At 34.9% G+C, this 19,822-nt stretch overlaps 1 protein-coding gene and 1 long non-coding RNA gene across 3 annotated transcripts in view; one reads left to right on the plus strand and one right to left on the minus strand.

The window, feature by feature from the left end:
* Positions 1-19,822, plus strand: part of LOC149770710 (uncharacterized) — a 94,861-nt gene that overhangs the window by 54,195 nt on the left and 20,844 nt on the right. The window lies entirely within an intron of this gene.
* Positions 104-19,822, minus strand: part of LOC149770711 (uncharacterized) — a 91,659-nt gene continuing 71,940 nt past the window's right edge. The window contains exons 8-11 of the mRNA XM_089949210.1: positions 17,436-17,494; positions 14,195-14,237; positions 3,681-4,769; positions 104-1,883 (exon numbers count right to left, since the gene is read on the minus strand). Coding sequence (XP_089805336.1) covers positions 1,129-1,883; positions 3,681-4,769; positions 14,195-14,237; positions 17,436-17,494 — 1,946 coding nt within the window. The 3' untranslated portion in view covers positions 104-1,128. The remainder of the gene's footprint in view (positions 1,884-3,680; positions 4,770-14,194; positions 14,238-17,435; positions 17,495-19,822) is intronic.

Below are 19,822 nucleotides of genomic sequence, written 5' to 3' on the forward strand. Positions count from 1 at the left end.
TAGATCCCATTTTCTTAGTATTTAGGTATTTATAATGACATTAAAATAAAAATGAAGGTTTTATTAAGTAACATTGACATCACAGTATTTCAAACAGAATAACTGATGTTCAAGCTTTTAATTCAGACTCCAGATATATAACAGCATGATATTTTCATAGACAATATCTAAAAGTACAAATCGAATAGAAAAGGAAAGAAATATCGCAATAGCAGTAAGCTTGAATCGCTAAGGGCAACATCCATATAAGTGTATTTATCTGCATTTATATAAATGTAATAAGACAAAAGCAAATAATGTAATAAAATGAGAATAAAATAAAGCTCACTCTGAAAAGGCTAGAGTGTTTCAAATTTTAAGATGAATAAATAACTAATCATTTTACTATTACACCACCGCCCCATTTTTATATAATGGTTTATATAGATGATGCATGACCTAGTGATACTCCTATACATTATCTTGTAACCAAAACTTCATTACATTGTGGCCAATTAGCCGGCATATCCCATTAATGAGGCCTGTCAATCGTCCAAAATGTCCAAGTGCCTTGCATGATATAAAACAAGGACTCTCACATGCACTGACACAGTTTTTGGTCATTGTCAATAACTGGCTAATTGATAGTCGTTACATATGGATGTTTTCAAAGCAAAGTGTTTGGAATAATGTCAGTATCTGTAAAAATCAAATGAGATTATTACTCGCTAGGAGCATTTTAACAAATGATGTAAATTTACATACAAGTACCAACAGAGTAAAATCTTGAATTGATATCAACAAAAACAAGATCGATATATTAATGAATAATACAGAAGACACCACTACATATCCATGCAATATTATAAGCAATGAGACATAAAGGGCTACCTCAGACAGGAGATGAAGTTTTACAAACTCTGTTAATTAAAAAGTCAAAAACTGGTCCCATAAGTTTCCCATCATGTGTACTACTATTAATATTGGTTTGTATAGGTTTCCAAGTATACTGGTTTCATCAGTGAATTATCTTAAAAGCCACTTATATAATGTCTGTACTTCGTATTTAAAAGCAACGTCTTTCTAAGTCTGGAATAGCTATTTTACTAACTCACCTTCACTATATATCGCAACATCAGTATTTCAATATTATTCGCTTGAGGGTTTGGGTTCCCCATTCCCTAAAACTTTTCTAATCACTTTTTGCAAGGTTTGTTCCAAGTTTTGTTCCAATGTTTTGGCGAATTCAGCGGTATTTGCTTTCATTTCTTCTTTTAATTTTTGCTCCAATGCAATGGCATTTGCTTTAATTTCATCTTTCAGCTCCTGTGTTTCTTTAGTGAGGTGTGTTAGTATCTGCTTATGTTCTTGCATTTGCTCCTCTAGATTTTTATGTGATATTTTCATTTGATCAATTTCTTGACTCTCCATTGAATACATTGCTTTATCTGCCTGAACAATGTGTGGAAATCGCTTAAACACTTTATTATCCAGCTTAAGTTGTTCAAAGACATGTTTAATTTGTGAACATATGAGCATGAATCCTGATTTTTTATTGGTGGTTCCACCAATATGCAGTCCTATAGCCTCCAAGTCTCTAATATCTCCACCATTACAATGGAATATCAACGCTCCTGAATCCCCTGGCTTTGCCAATGTTTTTCCACCACAGGGCTTTACCACCACCTGTCTGAAAAATGTTGGATTGGACAGGTAATCCACTTCCTTCCATGATTTACCGATAGTATCTACTACTCGAACTGATGCTTCATTCCAAATCAGACGGCCAGATGTAATGCCTGTAACACTTCCATACTTCATCACTATGCATCCTCTATTCAAAGTATTCAAGTCTTCTCGAATCTTTCCACTAGTGTACATCATTGGCTGCTCTTTTGTAAAGCCTGTATTTTAAACAAAATATAAAACCATAATGTTATCAATGGCAGTTTTCTTAATGTACAATTTCTTAATTTAAAGTTTCAGTTTTCAAAATGATAGGCAATGTCAAAAACTATATAACAAACAATTATTGTCAAAATGCTCATTCTATGTAACGTTACCTATACGATCAAATTTATATAAATATATATATATATATATATATATATATATATAGAGAGAGAGAGAGAGAGAGAGAGAGAGAGAGAGAGAGAGATAGAGAGGCGACAGTATTTTGCATTTTTACATATATATAAGATACATTTTCTTGTATCCAATTTGTACATTTATGAATAAGAGGCACCAAGGACCATCCACCCAATTGAGATCTCTCATAACCAAATGTAAGAGCCATCTGAATCAGTAGAATGCTTTATATAGATTTTGTTTAAAATGGCTGTTGACTGCATATAAAATGAAATAAAAAACCTCAATGTGTCTTTATTTTCAATATCTATATTCATATTTGACAACACATCAACATAATTCGTCCAATACCAAAATATTTTACTGCAAGGTTGATTTTTCTATAGAAGTTGCTCAGGATGAGGTTTTACAAAGTTGTTAAAATTTTATTTTTTGTTACGTTTAATATTGGTGCCAGCATTTAATAATGGACTGACATCAATGCATTTGAAAAACCATTTAGCTAGGGCATTTTATGTTAAAATAGTGATATTGTGTTAAACGATTTTTGAGAAAGTGTATTTTATTTTAGGCAATAAGTTCTATTTCATGGTTAATCAGCATTATGTTTTAAAACTGTTAAAGCCCATTATGTCTTGTAACATTCGCAAATGCTTGGAAACCGTTCATAGCAATATGCTTTCTGTCCAGCTTCATTGAAATTTATCTAGTATTTAGAAGAGGCTTAAACTATGCTTATGGATCATATATTACACATGCCAGAATATACATGCAGGGCACAAGGCTATACAGTCATATTACCTAAATACGATATTACAAAATTTATAATCATGTGAAATATTTATCAGAATGAAAATTCCATTTGATTTTCTAAGTAAATGCTTTCCAAGTAATGTATCTTTGTTGTAAAGGTGAGCCTATGTGACAACAAATTATGCAGGAATCTTTATTATTGCTTTGCGTCAATACCAAATCTACTTTCTATAATCCTGTATTCAGACCTTAGTTTTTAATACTAGATGTCCAGAGATTTAATATTGTACAAAAGACGTTATTTGATTTACCTAAAATGCTAAATCTTAAACACTAAGCTAAATCAAAGAAAGTTTCAACACTGACCTTAATTCTGTGTGAAAGAGATCACCATGTTGTGCATTTTCCAAGTTTGGCTCAACATATTTTTGCTTTTCAAAATGTTAACCCAGTTTGTTAATAAACTTAACAAGACTTAATCCTTTGCATATATGTTAATTCAATTCAGTGCTTACATTACAAATCTATGAAATGAAGAAGGGATCAATTGCTTTCAGCAAACATGAAGATAGTAAGTAGCGTGAACAAATTATTACATCTCATCAAAAACATTAAAACATGTGTCATCTAGCCATAATTTAATTTCAACTAAGTCATTGTTAGAATGAAGCCGAGAACACTCGGTTGTGGCAAACAGATAATCTACGTTAATAAAAAGCCCATAATATTGATATTTAGCTTCATTTTAAGTCCTTTGAAATTTTTGAAATATTTTTTAGAACAAGTCAATCCTCTTTTGATGATAGCCTAAATGATATAAAGACTAAAACAGTAAAATATTTCATCTGTACTATACATACCCATATCTAAAGAAGTGTCCAAAGGAAAATTCCCCGCATCTGGTCTTCTTGCATCATCAGTGATTTCGATGATGGCTACATCGACAGCGGGTGTAGATTCATTACCCTCCTCAAATACTATATGGCGTACATTTCCAAATTCAGCATTTGAGGTCTTGGGTGAAGGTTGGTATATTTGTATTACTTTCTGTCCTTTTGCGAGATCATCATTATATTTACATTTTTTGGGGTTTGTATATTTGGCATACACCTTTCTGTCTCCCTCACTCAAGACCACGTGGGCAGCTGTGATGCAACAAACTTTATCATCAGGTAGGTCAATAAATCCACCAAGAGTCCCACTTTGTTTATCATTTGGTGAAATACAGCAGCCCATTCGTAACTTACAAAGTCTGTCATCTGCACTCTCTCCTGTATGAAAAACAAATTCACCTTCTCTTACATCCGTGGCTATTCCATCAATATCTTTTGGAAACTCCTTCTCACCTATTGGAATGATTCCCTTTACAGGAACATAGAGGACAATACATATCATTTCCATCAGTTTTAGACTACTGTAACTGCCATTAAAGCCAATTGCTTTGACAGTGGATGCAGTGATAATACTAAGATTGCTATGTTCCTTCATAAGTCTCTCTGTGTTTATTGCAATACAGTCCAGAACACGTTCAGTATCATGTGACATGCTACTTACAGTTTTCTCTATCATCTCTGAAATAAATGTTTCCTCATTGTTGGGTGTGTGTTTGCACCGAAAAAGAATGTCATAGTCCTGAAATATTTTTGGGAGATGTGACTTTCCTGGTACATTTGTGTGTTTGCAGATATTAGCCACAAACAACGGAGTGTATGGGTTCTGCAGTCTATATCCACACCATACACTTGTTACATGGGGCATTGTTTTTCTCAGCACATTAGACATTCCTCTAAGGAGACAATGAACACCTTTGTTGTATCCACATTCTTTTATTGCATCTGTCACAACAGTTTTAGCTGGATACCTTTTTTTCCGAAATATGTCTCCGATTCTCCTAAAGTTGACTTTCCTAAGGATGCTTACCAATTCTAAGTCCTGATCTTCATCCATGTCTGCAATGAATAAATATATATATATATATATATATATATATATATATATATATATATATATATATATATATATATATATGTGTGTGTGTGTGTGTGTGTGTGTCCTATATTTATTTTGATAGAAAGTATTGCAATGATGCCTAAGTTCAGCAGTTGAACAGGTTTTCTGATTACTTTAATTCCAGTCTGCTAAAGTGGGCTGAGACTCTCAAATACTGTACAACATCAGATACTAATCTTTGCAGAAATTACCTCTTCTTGTGGGAAGGACATGAATAGGGGACAAAACCAATACAAATGTGAGTTATGCAAGCAATGAAATTCTACTCTTGGGGGTGGGGGAGGAGGATAATACGCACACAAATGTAAAAGTAAAATGTCCCAAGGACTACGCCAGATACATCTATCAAGAACTCTTTTGGAACATTCATTATAACTGAAATGTGCAAAATTAGGATTGAGTGGTAGAGGAGAATTGCGTCTTATTTTTATAGTACAGCTGTATATACAGAGAGCAGTCCGCAACTATATTCATTTCAATATCCCAATTTGGATTAGATTCTGTTTTTGTTTTTTATTTTCAGTCTACAGATGTATCTAATAGTGTGCTTAGATCTTGTTTGGGAGGATCTGTGTATTTAAAATAATGGAGTTACAGAGTGCTCATTTGTCTAATGTAACATTTGAATTTCATGATAATTCTGGACAATGTCATGGTCATACATCAACACTGTTACTTAGTTTATGACCACAGAGTCCCAATACTATTTATGTGTGTTCTTTTTGTTTTGCCTTGTCTAAACTGTATGTTTGCCTTTGAAAAAGACGCATTCAGAGCGTACATCTCTCAGGCTAGTGTGAAACTAGTTATTCAGTTTATTTCATTTATGATAATCAATCTCTGACACACGTGATCCCTTCCTAGATTCAGTGGATATGCAAGGATTATCATTCGCCATCTGATTTGTAATATGTGTGTGTGTGTGATGTCTAGCACTGGAACATCACGCAGCAGTTACATTATCCTGTCACCAGGTCGACCAGTCCTTATTGCTGAGCGCCTAGCGAGGCAACTGTTAGTACCGTTTTTATAAGTCTTTGGTACGACTCGGCCGGGGATTAAACCCACGACCTCCCACTTCCAAGGCAGACACTCTAACCACTAGGCCACCCGAGCAGTCAATAAGTGAACTAATCCTCTTATCTGAGCCACAAAAACCTTTTGGTTTTATTGTGTTTAATGCCATTTTCAGCACTTGCCCGACTATACTTTGGGTTGTTACTGGCATGCTTTCTATCACACCTACATCGGGTGCATTATTATGACATAAGATCATTGGTGACATCTGATTAAAATCTGAACACCAATGTGTATAACTAAACATAATAAATATGCATATATTCTGAACCCGTGGTCTGTTCTCAGAATCACTTTTCCAACCAGAGTTACATATTTCAGAATGTGAGCAGCCCATCCAACGAGTCTTTAAGGACTGATCAGTGGAAGACTGATTACTATTTCACACTAAACTCAGACATTAATACTATCAAAAATATCTAGAGGATCCTCAAAATCAATATGTCAGGATACACTCATGAGATGAGATCTGTAGTTTTCCTCCTTTGACATAATATTGTAACTTGGCTGTCAGTCCATCTTTGCCACACACATTTGATATCACTCTATTCAAAAGCGAATACAAAAACTTAATTAATTTAAGGGAGTTATACTCCTGTGCAAAGGATCATTTCTTATGTTAACGATAACCTGCTTTCCTCTATAAAGAAACACAACATAAATCATTTGAACTGCGACAACCCTCTCAGGTTAAGAAAATGATCATTCAAATATTCTTACCATTAAAATGCACTAGCGAATCCAGCAAAGCTAAGAAAAAAGGATGAGTTAATTCGGACTGGTCCTTACCATTTGCGACTTTAGAGTACAAAGAGCCCATAACGCATTTCAGACACTAAGATTGTGATCAGCAGGTGATGTCCTGCTTTCCTACCTTTATGTGGAGACTTGTGTCCTTCACATTTGCTACAAATTGTTTATGTGCTCTTGAAGTTTGCTTCAGCGTATGGAAAAAATCATTCATGTTATCTGCACTCTACTTATCTAAAGAAGAGAGGGAGTGTATATTGACTCAGGCTTGCCAATGATGGTGAATGGTTCCTGGTTACTAAGCCTGAAGCCTGCTTGTTCCACAAGTATCACCGAACACTTTCACAGTACAGCTCACACATTTTCAAAATCCTCTTGCGATGTGATGGTAGTGGAGTGAGAGTAAGGATTAAAGAAAAGAAACCTCCATAATATCTCCACACATCCTAACAGAGTTGCAGCGATGCTCGATGGTAATTACTCTGATGAGCATTTTTTCTCACAGAGCCCTTGAGGAGGACCACTACGGAGTGGACGTGGTCTTTATCAGATGGGCGTGGTTTGTTGTGTCCAACCACTGCAGTTATATTCTTTAGAAGATGAGGGAGAGATGTAAATTTATCTACATCGTTATCAGATGATTATACACATTTCCTAGTTCTAATGAAGACTACGTAATGTACTGGATGCCAAATCAAATTTAGATAATGCTAATGTAGTGACAATGCCTCGAAAATTGTACTAGTACTACTGTACTTTTTCATTTAAAAACGCTGATAAAAACCTTTTGCATCAAGTTTATGCTTTTCTTTTTTTTTCAACGAAATCTTAACAAACTTACAGACAAATTTGAAAAGACCTCGCTGATCTTCTCTGGAACAGTAAAAGGTTTCTACTGTTTAAACATGAAATGTAATCATTTGAGGTATATACATTTAAATTCCGATCACAGCCTCTTCTGGTAAAAAAACACAACAAAACAAAACAATAATAAAATATAAAACTGAAAGCACAGAAGTCAAACTTAAATGTGAACCAGGTGTTTAGTCCATCAAAAGTAATGTCTCAGTCAAGAGACTGAATATACATGTATACAGCTGCAAACTTTAGTTCAGTTCTGACTGCATTTATATTCTTTGGGACTGGTCATTAAATGTATCGTTCTTTCTGATTGGGCAATTTGTGTCTTATTTAATTCATCTCAAGAGAAATTTGTTTCAAAGAATATAACCCTTTGGAAACTTAAAATGTCTCTCCATAATACAAAATTATCTTGAGCAGATGTTCGACAGAAATAAGGATAGGGAAAATTGTAAACACGTTATAAAAAATAGCATCAGAAGACGATGACAATTTCAACATGGAAAAGGTGCGTAAATTCTAACAAGAAAACATCTGACAAGATGAGTTGTTGTTTACATCTCAAATATTATGGTTCCGTTATTAACAGTGGAAGTTTGCACTTGTTTCTAATTAGTCTGACCTCAGCGTAACTGTTGGATCAAACAATAATACGGAAAATTGTCAAATAGTGAATGTTCCACAAATGTAAAGCATTTTGTGTGGTTGTAACCACACGTCTTATTATCTGATCGTTCTTCTTAAAGAAAAATATAAAAACAAAATTTTGTATCAAAAAAGAAAAAAAAACTAATCAGTCATGGTCATTAAATAAGTCTAAAACCAATTTACTTTAATAGTATTTAGCCGATTTCTGTATTTGGTACACTGCTTTGCAGCTAAATGGAATAGATTCAGTAAAAGACATGTGATTGATTCCTCATCTCTCTCGATCAATCCATTGACCAATAAAGTTATAGGTGTCAAATTCACATTTCTGTAACAAATAAAAGACCGCTCAGTAGAAGTAGTACCAAGTTTGGTCTCTACATGTATCTCAAATTGGTTTAGTGCTTCCTAATTCTTATTAACAAATACTCTACTTAACACGAAACAAAAACTTCTGAAAGTGCTTAAATGGACATATTTCGAATGCATTTGACAAATTAATCTTATTTGCCCCCCCCCCAAACAATCTCAATACTATGATATTTATGTTGCAGTACACGATATGCTTTGTTAAGTATTATATGAAATTCTGTATTATTGTACTCTGAACTTAAAAGAACAATAACGAATGACAGATGTCAAACAATTTACAACAAAATCGCGTTCATATTCGACTGATGTGAAACAATAATGCCCATGTTCCACTGGTTACCCCATGCATGAGCATGGCTGGATCAAGTCAAAGTATTGGTTGGGTGGGGGTTAATAAACTTCAGAAGGGCTACATAGCAAATGTATATTTACTCATAGTCTGCGTAATACCCAAACTGTATGTTGTGTGTGTCAGTTTTTGTGTTGGGGAGGAGTGGCCATGATCTAGCCCTGATGAGTTCTCATTAATATATTGTACAATTTATACTGGTATCCAATCACATAATTACAGGTGTGACCTAAACTTGATATTTGTATTATATAAAGGAATCATGCAATTCCTTTTCTTATTTGACATAAATTTATCTCATGATGATTGTAATAACGACAAGAAAAAAATGTTCATTTCAGAAAGAACAATCTAACACCATCAATTAAATGGGTATATATATATATATATATATATATATATATATATATATATATATATATATATATATATATATATATATATATATATTCAGCCTTCTGATTTAGTCAATACGTGATTTGTAAATATTCAGAGTTTACTAATTTCTGTCAAACAAAAATTGACTGTCAACTGGATTTTAATTCTCTAAATCTCAGAGGATTAATCTGTATAAACAAAAGGATAAATTTACATTGGTTAAGAGAATGTGTCTCTCGTCAGGTCAGTGCATAAGTGGGTTTCGTTTGCGTTGAATAAAGTAAAACACACTGCAAAATATGTCTGGAGTTTAGATTTTGGCCTCAGTTCTAAGGCAGACTGAAATGATCTGCACACAAGCAGGTCAACCTTTGTAAACAGTAAGATAAGGTGGGTATTTGGAATAAAGAGTGGTCTCGATATGAAAAGGATGGGTCTTTTTGGATAAAATGAAACAAACTTCAACTTTACCCTTCTGCTCATGCGCGAGCAAACTTACCATTGGAAAACAATGTTTCTAACACAACTATGCATTAGGCTAATGGAAAATCTCTTGGAAGTCAATGCATTAGGACCTATTTAGAAATAGCCCCTAAAATGTATTTCCTACTCGTTTTTCATGCAAAAACAAAGAGAACTACAGGAGTTAATGAGTTAAATGGCCAATTCCATACAATACATGTGCATTCAGAATTAAACTAATTGATAGTTGTGTACATGTATATTCACTCTTATAACATGGCCATTACTGCTTAAGGACTAAACACACTGTTCGCACTGTTCCAGTTGCCAAGTGGTTAGAGCGACGTATCAGAAGCAGGAGGTTATGGGTTCAATCCCAGGCTAAGTCATATCAAAGACTTACAAAAATGGTACAAACAGCTGCCTCACTTGGCGCTCAGCATTAAGAGGATTGTGTTAGGACTGGTCGGCCTGGTGTCAGGATAATGTGACTGGACTGTCACACTGCAGACATTGTAGCAATATGACTGAAAAGTTGTTAAAGCTACGTTAAAAATCCTAATCACACGCACATGGTTCGCATTTAAGTGTTTCAGTGTTTTCTTTGTTGCTGTTTGTGCTTTTAATAGAAGCTGCTACTCTTTGGCATTTAACTGTCAATACCTGAGACTTTTTACCTTTAAATAGTAAGATAAATAGACACTGTTCAAGATAACCTCAGCAAGATGGGCCTCTCATCAAATATGTTCATCAATTTTCTAACTATACAAAATATACAACACTTTTCAAATTAATTACTATTGTCCATATATATGATTGAAATAAAACTCACTGACTGGTTAATGGGATTTGCTTGTTAATTGCTCAAGTCGTGGGATTAAGTCCTCCACCGTGATGCATAGGTTTCTGAGAATACATGTGAGCTGTACTATTCAAGCTGACTAAAAAGGTTTTAAAGTCAAGGACCTTGCATGACAAAACTATAACTATCAGGAATCAGATTGGTGTGATTGCCACTTCAGTGTTGTCCTGAGGACTGGTTTGAATATTTTGTAAAATGAGCCATGATAAGAACCCAGACAGATTCCAGTTTGGCAAAAGGGCGTTGGTCTGTTAAAGTAAAAATTTGATCCATGACGTTTAACAACTCAGAGTTCCTCTGAAGACCTTATTCGATATCCATGAAATATCTTCCAGGTGTACATGTATATAAATGACAACTGCAGGCAACATTTCAGTAAAATATTGCAATTATGTATGAAGTTAACACTGATATTGTGTTGTACAGAAATCAGGCTTATTTGTGACCTGGAAAATCCAAATCTGAGCTAAGATTTGCAATATCTTACATAAGCTTGGAGATACACCCATTAAGCTGCCCATTTGCTTTTAATAAATTGTATTTGAAAATTATACCTAAGGAGGATTGTACCAAATTAATCTCATATGCATTAAGTTTACTGTTAGGCTGTACCTGGGGCTCAAACACTCGAGGCAATTTGCAACATACGAAAATTATCTTCTCATAACATATTTGGTTTGACCGTGTGGGCAGTTTTCTAACATAATTTTTTTCTTCACTACTGTCAATATAAACATCTTGGATTTAGTGTCAAACTTCAGCTATGTGTAACAGCGTTTTTGCCTTTAAATAATTTATATTTTAATTAAAATCAGACCTGAGGTCACCAAGGAAGCGTTCTGGAGTTTGTGATTAGGTATAGAATGACCCAGTTTGTTATTAGGTCTGATAGGTCTTTATTATGACTGACATATATTCTGCCTTGATGCCTAATACATCATGGATTGGTAGCCTCTAATGGTAACTGGTACCAATTTTTCTCCTCATAGATTCAGGGTAAAAGGCTGGTTGATTAGGTAATTAGGGACTATGTTAATGCATCAACACTAGACCCTGAAACCAGACCCCTTTCCCGTACAAGCATTCAAAGCGGAGGGCCTTCATACACTCGAGATTCTCTCCACTACCGAAAGTCAAATCTGACCTTTCAGATGATCAAGTGTTTGGTGTCTCCAGGTAAACTATATGTGGGTAATTGGTGTTTTAAGACAGCATTTAGGAGGTTTGGGGTGTAGAAAAGTGCCTCCCCTTTAAGGGTGCCTACTAGATAGGTTTAAATATCATCTGCTGCCATAGGTTTAAATGTCATCTGCTGCCATACGGTTGAGATCTGAAGGGTGCATGGGATGCAAGAGATCCCTGTCCATAGCTATTGCTTCAACTGAGGCAAACGCAGCTGGCTTCTAAAATGAGGGTACGGGTAGAGCAGCACGTTGTTGGGGTAGTTATTGAGCTATCACCTCAGATTTGCTTCATATGTGCCTGCAACGAGTGAAATGGAGTCATGTTTAAAGCCTGACTGTAAATATATGTTTTAGTGTGTTGTGCAGAGCAAAGGCACATCATGACATATCAAGTTAAGATAGGCACGGACAATCAACACACTCACCATTGAATCGTGAGCTGCGATGTTAATGACCAGAGCCATTTGTGCCGCCAATCGACAGAAACACTTTTTATATAATCCATAGTATAAAAAAGCAGCAGATCCGTTGACTAGCAGTACATTTTAATCTAAGGCCAGATGTTCATTAGGTGGGAGAATATGTCTTGTACCAGACTGCTTACGATGTGTTTCCATTTAGGAATAAAGTATTCCTTTTGACAACAATGATGCAAATTCCATCGTTATATATAATTAATGACAACTGCCCTATGGGAGAGCAATAAGTACATGAGAATCGGGTTCTGCAGTATGAATTTCTGATACTGGCATGCATAACTAGTTTGCAGGGTGTATGGATAACATTGCTACCTGCCGATAGGAAGGAGGCCTGGTGGTGCCAGTCCAGGTCATTGTATGGGTTTCATTGGAGTGACTGATATATGACAAAGAATTGCCGTAACAATGTGTCGGGCAGTCTTTTGTCAGTCAAAATGGACATATCTATCCCTAAGATCTGTGTAATTCAAACTGTATGTTGTTGTAATAGGGTTTAATGTCATTTTTCTGCACAAGATAGGCTATACGTGGCGGCCAGTATAAATGATAGAGGAACAACCAGGGAAAATCCCAGAAAGAACCACTGACCCACAAGCTTTCTCACATACCCACATTGGCCCAGCCTGAGTCTTGAACCCAGGCAGAGTGGTGAGATGTCAATGATCCATAACAGTGAGCGCTTTAGACCACTTGGCCACTCTGGGCCTCCAAACTGTAGGTAGCCATAGTCATGTTAAGACAGAAAAGCCTATCATTAAGATTTCCATAATTGTACGATTATAACAACGGATTCAAAATTAATTATGCAGCCTAGTTTAATATTTAGTGCCAAAAATAAATAAATAAAACAAATACATGTCATCATTATCAGACAACCTTGTTATAAGCTTTCTTTACGTGGATTTGAATTCCTCGTGTTCAGGTAACCAATCATTTATAGACTTCATGTTTGGACATACGAGTCAAAATTACAATATTTCATTCTCATATTCTACTTTGGAAACAAGTCAAGAAGTGTTTTGCCGACATTTTCATCTCCTTTACATTTTCAAATAACCATCTGTCATGCAGCCTAAACTAGGGTCAAAGCTAGTCAGCTCAATATTTGTCGCAGTAAATGAAACAGCTTTGTCTTATGCTCTTTTGGAATGAGCACTTTGAAATACCAACCAGGATACCAAGCATGTACATAGAAATATCAACTAGGATCCAAGCATGTATTTAGAAATACCAACCAGGATACCAAGCATGTATTTAGAAATACCAACCAGGATACCAAGCATGTACTTAGAAATACCAACTAGGATACCAAGTATGTACTTAGAAATACCAACCAAGATACTAAGCATGTACTTAGAAATGCCAACAAGGATACCAAGTATGTACTTAGAAATGCCAACAAGGATACCAAGCATGTACTAAAAATACCAACCAGGACACCATGCATCTATTTAGTTTGCAGGGTGTATGGATAACATGGTTACCTGCCGAGAGGAAGGAGGCCTGGTCGTGCCAGTCCAGGTCATTGTATGGGTTTCATTGGAGGGACTGATATATGACAAAGAATCGCCGTAACAATGTGTTTGCCTTTAACAGGTACATATATTGTAAACATACATACTATCTGTTACATATGACCAGCATTTGAAAAGTAATGTACTTAGAAATACCAACCAGGATACCAAGCATGTTACTAAAATGATGGATTTTTAAGTTTAAAAACAGTGGTATGCCCACATTATTTTTCAAATGCTGGTCATATGTAACAGATAGTATGTATGTTAACAATATATGTACCTGTAAAAGGCAAACTTGACTGCAACTCTGAATTTAAAACACAATTATGGTGGGGAGTCTAAACCCATGTCGTCCGACACATGTAATTATGCTATGTTGTTACCATTACCATGTTTGTCATTTTCAGAATGCTCAGGGATCTCACCTATCTCTACAGATGGATGCTTTATGCTTGACTGTACTTTTACCTACAAGATAAAGAAAAGAACACACTGACAAACTATACCCGTACAGATATTTCTCATTGATAACATATGGACTACTTCAGGAATCCATATGGAAGAGATATGGACTGAAAAGTTTATGGAATCAGACAGGTTCACATCAAGTGAAAATTCCATATGTAATAAATTTTCAACTTTAATCCATAAGCAATTTTTTCATATGGAAAGTTGGCTGATGTATTATGCCATCGTGGAAAATAGTCTCTGAAAAATTAATAACCTAGACTATCTGATTCAAACAGAAATATTGATGGGAGTTAGAGTAGGTGTATATGTCAGTGTCGCTGATGTGGAAGGATAAATATATACCCATATGAATTTGAAAAAACACATTATGTTAGTTTTCTTTAATCTATTTTCACAGATGTTTAAAAACAGACAAAGACATGACCAAAAAGTAGAGAAAATGTCAACATAATCAGGTAATTAATATCTGGTAGCACAAGCATAAATGAATCTTTGGACTTAGAAAATTTGGTGCAAGGTGGATTTTGGGCTTGATCTGATGTTTATTCTGAAAAGTAATTATTTGGCTTCCTATTAAAATATGCTTTACAAAAATCATACCCTAGTGAAAATGTGACTTAAATTTCAACAAAATCACTGAACATTTCTTGACAGTCACTCAAATGTCCTTTGTCACTAAAAGTATGGTATTTTAGGAGATTTTACCAAACTTTCTGAAAATATGAAGTGAAATTTTGTGATTCACTTTCCGAAAATATCAGTGGGAGTTTGTCAATCATTCGAAAAATATAGTGATAATTTGTTATTGTAATATAATTGACATTTAAAAAAATCAATAAGATATAAACAAATAATTTTTAATTTCTTGTACAATTTGATTGATTTTCAGCAGCATTTATATTCTCTGTTTCTGATAGCTGTAACTGTATTGTTTATTTTGGGCACAATAACTTCTTTCCACATATTTCCTTGTTATATTTCTTTATCAAATTTTGTTGTTGTTGTTGTTGTATTTTTGCTTAACTTAAACTGGATTTAACTTCCCTCAAATAAGTTTTCTTGTTTTGTGTTTTAAATCAGAATTTCGCTGTTCTCCAGACTTGAATCTGAATTTTCTCGACAGGGCCCCTTTTTTATCGACTCTGAAACTTTTTTAAATAACGCACTATCCGGCCCCATTCCGCAACGAGCTTTCTAATAAGTATTTTTTCCGTTTATTATTTAAAGGATGATCGCTGTAAAGAGCTTTCTGACTGGTCAAAATTTTGTACTTGCACTATGAATCATTGCGTAACAGAAAGTAATTTGAATGTCAAACATATGGAAACACTATCATATTCAAAAATCAATAACTTAAAATTTCTGGGTGCTGATGATGAGAACAATAATTCACCATGCACAACTAACCTTGGTGCAAGCTTATGTGTGGAGAACACCATATGAGCCGCGGCATTTTGTTTATCTACATGTGCATGAAACACAAGAATCGGGTGCTACTTTAATTATTGAATACTCTTAAGTCAACCCTGTAAAAGTACTAAAATTGCATCAACAGAATTGTGTCTATATTGTTTTTAAAATTACATATAGGATAAGCTCTCAAGAGATATATTTACTAAAATTTTAATTTTCATTATTAACCAATTATGGACCACGAAACCCGTAAGTACTTTATTATTTGTTCACCCATTTCTAGACTGGTTCACAGTTCTGTCGTATAATTAGAACTGTGTGTCCTTGAGTAACCATTTGAAAAAAATTATTGTCTTGTGGATACTCCTACTCCAAAGTAAGATTTTTCACTAACACAAGTTTTGCCAAAATTTATCTTTGTTTAATTAGCAACCTGATGACTACCATGCCATATTTACATTTCCATATTGCTGTGTTAGGATTTTAAGTCATTGATGCCATAGTCTAAATGTTCAAACAGAAGTATTTTGATCAAATACATATATTTACTTCTTAATTTCATTTTTAGATTCTTATTTATTAGATTTATTGTAACCTTTCTGCCAGGGCTATATGGTTTTGTAGCACATGATCCCACAGAGTTAAACTGTGACAAGAACAAAAATGAAAAGTGCAATCTACTTTTAAATTGTCTGTATTTTAATTTGGCAGACAAACTTTCCTACATTGAATTTCAAAATACCTCTGAAATGATGAGTTTCCATCTTGCATGTACATCGGACTCATATTAATGCGAGGTTGGGTTCAAAATCATTCACTAGTATCTCCATTTACACTTTCTCAGCTCCTATAATCTGATACACTTGCTAACATTAAAAATAAATTGCCTTCATCAGTATGATCTGCCATTATTTGCCAATGTAATTCATCATCTAAAGATGAACAATGATGGGACTCTGTCATTTTGGGGCTTCTTGACAGCCTGTATTTAAACACATACAACTTCTTTGATGCAATGTTCAAGCTACAACAGAATGCTTGTTAAAGGGCCCAGTGTGCGAATCAAATTTAGTTTAACAACCATTCATATCAAGCAAAAGTAACCATATGTAAATTTACGAGAATTGTTTTGCAACACTGCTTTTCAAGTGCGCAAATCTGTAAAAAGTTTTAGCAAATAACACAAACGCGCATCCTGGGCGCATCTCTGTATAATGTACTAACCACTTTAACTATTTGGCAAAGTAAGTTCAGTTAGATGCACAAAGCAATTTCGGGATTTTTTTACCTCCTGGTGGGGAGAAAGTGTTAGGGTCAGCAACAAAAACCAAGGAATGTCTGTCAACCAGAAACACAAATTTGTTTTGGCCTTATGGACCTGAAAATTCAATACAATTTTAAGGTATCCTAAGCACAAACCATCTACAAAATCTAGTAACTGTAGACGGTGGGCAATCAAATGACTAGTATTACTAATACAATTATACCAGATGGAATAAGGGATGAGCGGAAAAAGGTGGAGAAATGCTAGCAAATTGAAGCGATGCAAAGACACAAGATATTAAATTATTCCAATGAACTAAAACTTAAAACTTTGGTTTTCCTAATGATGTACAGACAGGTAAATATTTAGGACTATGTTTCAAAAAGAAACACTGTAGCTAAAAGTCTATATATTTTGCAAAGCTAAGGAAGGAGGGTGATATTGTAACGTCTTTCCAAAGGCCATTTGTTCAGTATTGCATTTGCAACCCCATAATCATGACCCTAAATGTTTTATACCCTCTCCTTTCCATCCTCCCTATCCATCTTGGTCTTGCCCTCAGCATATGAGTCAGGACCTAAAATAAAATGATGATAATGTTATATACTGTATGACTTTGCAGTTGTATGACTTTCATTGTAAGGTATGCAAAGTTTATTGATATGATGTTCATTGGAAAATGCAGACTTAGGTAAAATTATGTCCTCAGTCATTTAAGCTTGTTTAATTATTGCATCTGTACAAGTTGCACAGCAGATAATAACAATCCAGCCTTAATTTCTAATTGTTTTCAATGAATGAGGATTGCCCCATTGTCTCATGCAGGGGTCACTACAGCTCAGCGGTGACATTTAATCGGGTTTATTCCATGTTAGCATGTCAAGCTGTAATTAATGTCACACAATCATGATGTGACGATGTGTGTATGACAGTGGGATAAAGAATGTATATACTAGTATTGTAATTGTAAGTAAACAAACCCACTGTATTATAAACTTTCTGGTATTGCATTTATCATATAGGTATATTTTTTGAATAATCATAGCTAAAAATTGAGCATCCATGGACTTGTATCTACACATTGCATCTAATTTTACCTGATAGTGCCTAGAATCATTCAATATGCACCGCTGCAACAATGCAGATTTCATCTAATATTAATTGATAACTTCTACTGTTATTCAATATATACCGTATAACATGCTGTGACAATCCAAATGACAATGCATCCTTGTGGAAACCTAGCAACAAGCTCATACCATTAACTTAACTTCTTGTAAGTTTGTGCAATTCACCAGCTTAAGAAAAGCAATTCACAAGCTTAAGAAAAGCATAAAGTCATCTTTTATAACATGCTGTGACAATCCAAATCCAGTCACATTATCCTGACATTATAGTCTTCCAATGTCAGGCTTGCTATATCTTCTTCCAATTTGTATCCCTAGAGAAGGACAACCAGTGAAGGTGTCCATAATAGGATCCAACGATTCAACAGACTTTATGAGGACCTTCTAACCACTGTGAAAAATTGCAAACTGAAGTGGTATGGTTATGTCTTTTTATCATATGGACTGGTAACAAAAATCTTACAAGGCTCAATTAGATGTCGCAGAAGAGGCAGACAAAATCAGAGGTGCAAAGACAACATTAAAGAGTGAAGATTCACGGGGTTTGGAGATTCCCAGAAGGCTATGAAAAACAGTGAAAGACATATAGTACTGGTGATGAAGACATTTGCGATGTCCCAATGACATATTGGGATAAAGGATTGATGATGATGATGAGGAGGAGGAAATATTGCCTTTGGGGAATGGGGTAGCACTAATGTATCATCATGTAATACTTACCTGATTAGTTCGAAGATTTTATTTTCTGGAATACCAACTCTCTAGGCCATCCTAACATTCCCTTCTCCTGTTAGTAACTAAATTGAAATGAACATCATTTTAGTCTGATTCCTTAACCAACATATGTATTGTCTTGGACTGAGGTTGTACGATACCATGTTGTGGTTACAGGAGGGAATCTTTGCAATATTGCCAGTAGTGGCAGGCAAGTGTTACACAATTACAATTAGCTCTATCCCCTCCAAAACCAAATTCAGTAATATTTTACATGCTACTACATGTACTACATTACTTTTCGTTATTTTTCAATAAGGAGTGAGGCAGTGTGTGTGATCTGGATTTTTAATGTAGCTTTAAAACTTTTTAGTCATATCGCTACGATGTCTGCAGTGTGACATTTTATAGTGATGTCTAACACTGGGGCATCATGCCGCAGATATGTAGCATGATGTCCCACCCAGTCACATTATCCTGACACCAGGCCAACCAGTCCTAACACTAACCTTTAAATGTTGAGTGCCAAGCGAGGCAGCTGTTAGTACCATTTTTGTAAGTCTTTGGCATGAATTGGCCAGGGATCGAACCTATGACCTTCCACATCCAAGGTGGATGCTCTAACCACTAGCCGACCGGAGTGGTTGGAGTGAAGCAGATGGAATAAAACAAAAACTGACATAAGAAAACATTACAACTTTACACTGGAGGATGTCGTGGCCACATGCTATACTGTCATGTTCAATAAAAACAATAAACACAATCATTTTGGTGACTCAATAATCAAATATAAAAGGAAACAAAGGCCGCCATGATCCAAAGAAGAGTGATTCAAGAAGATTCAGAATGTAGCAATGGTCCTAACCACGTGCGCTTTAATTTGCATGAAAGTTATATCTCAGCAAGTGAATAAGCTCTTTTGATAATAAAGACATTCAACAATTTATTTATTTTTCCAACCATATATTATGTCCTGCATAACTGTATCTTTAGGCATGTAACCATGGATATAATCAAACATAAGAAGTTTTGGCAGAATCAACAACAAAGTTAACAGTACATAT

The sequence above is a fragment of the Sinohyriopsis cumingii genome, unplaced genomic scaffold (genome assembly GCF_028554795.1).
Source record: "Sinohyriopsis cumingii isolate HCF-2022 unplaced genomic scaffold, ASM2855479v2 utg002465l, whole genome shotgun sequence".
NCBI lineage: Eukaryota > Metazoa > Mollusca > Bivalvia > Unionida > Unionidae > Sinohyriopsis > Sinohyriopsis cumingii.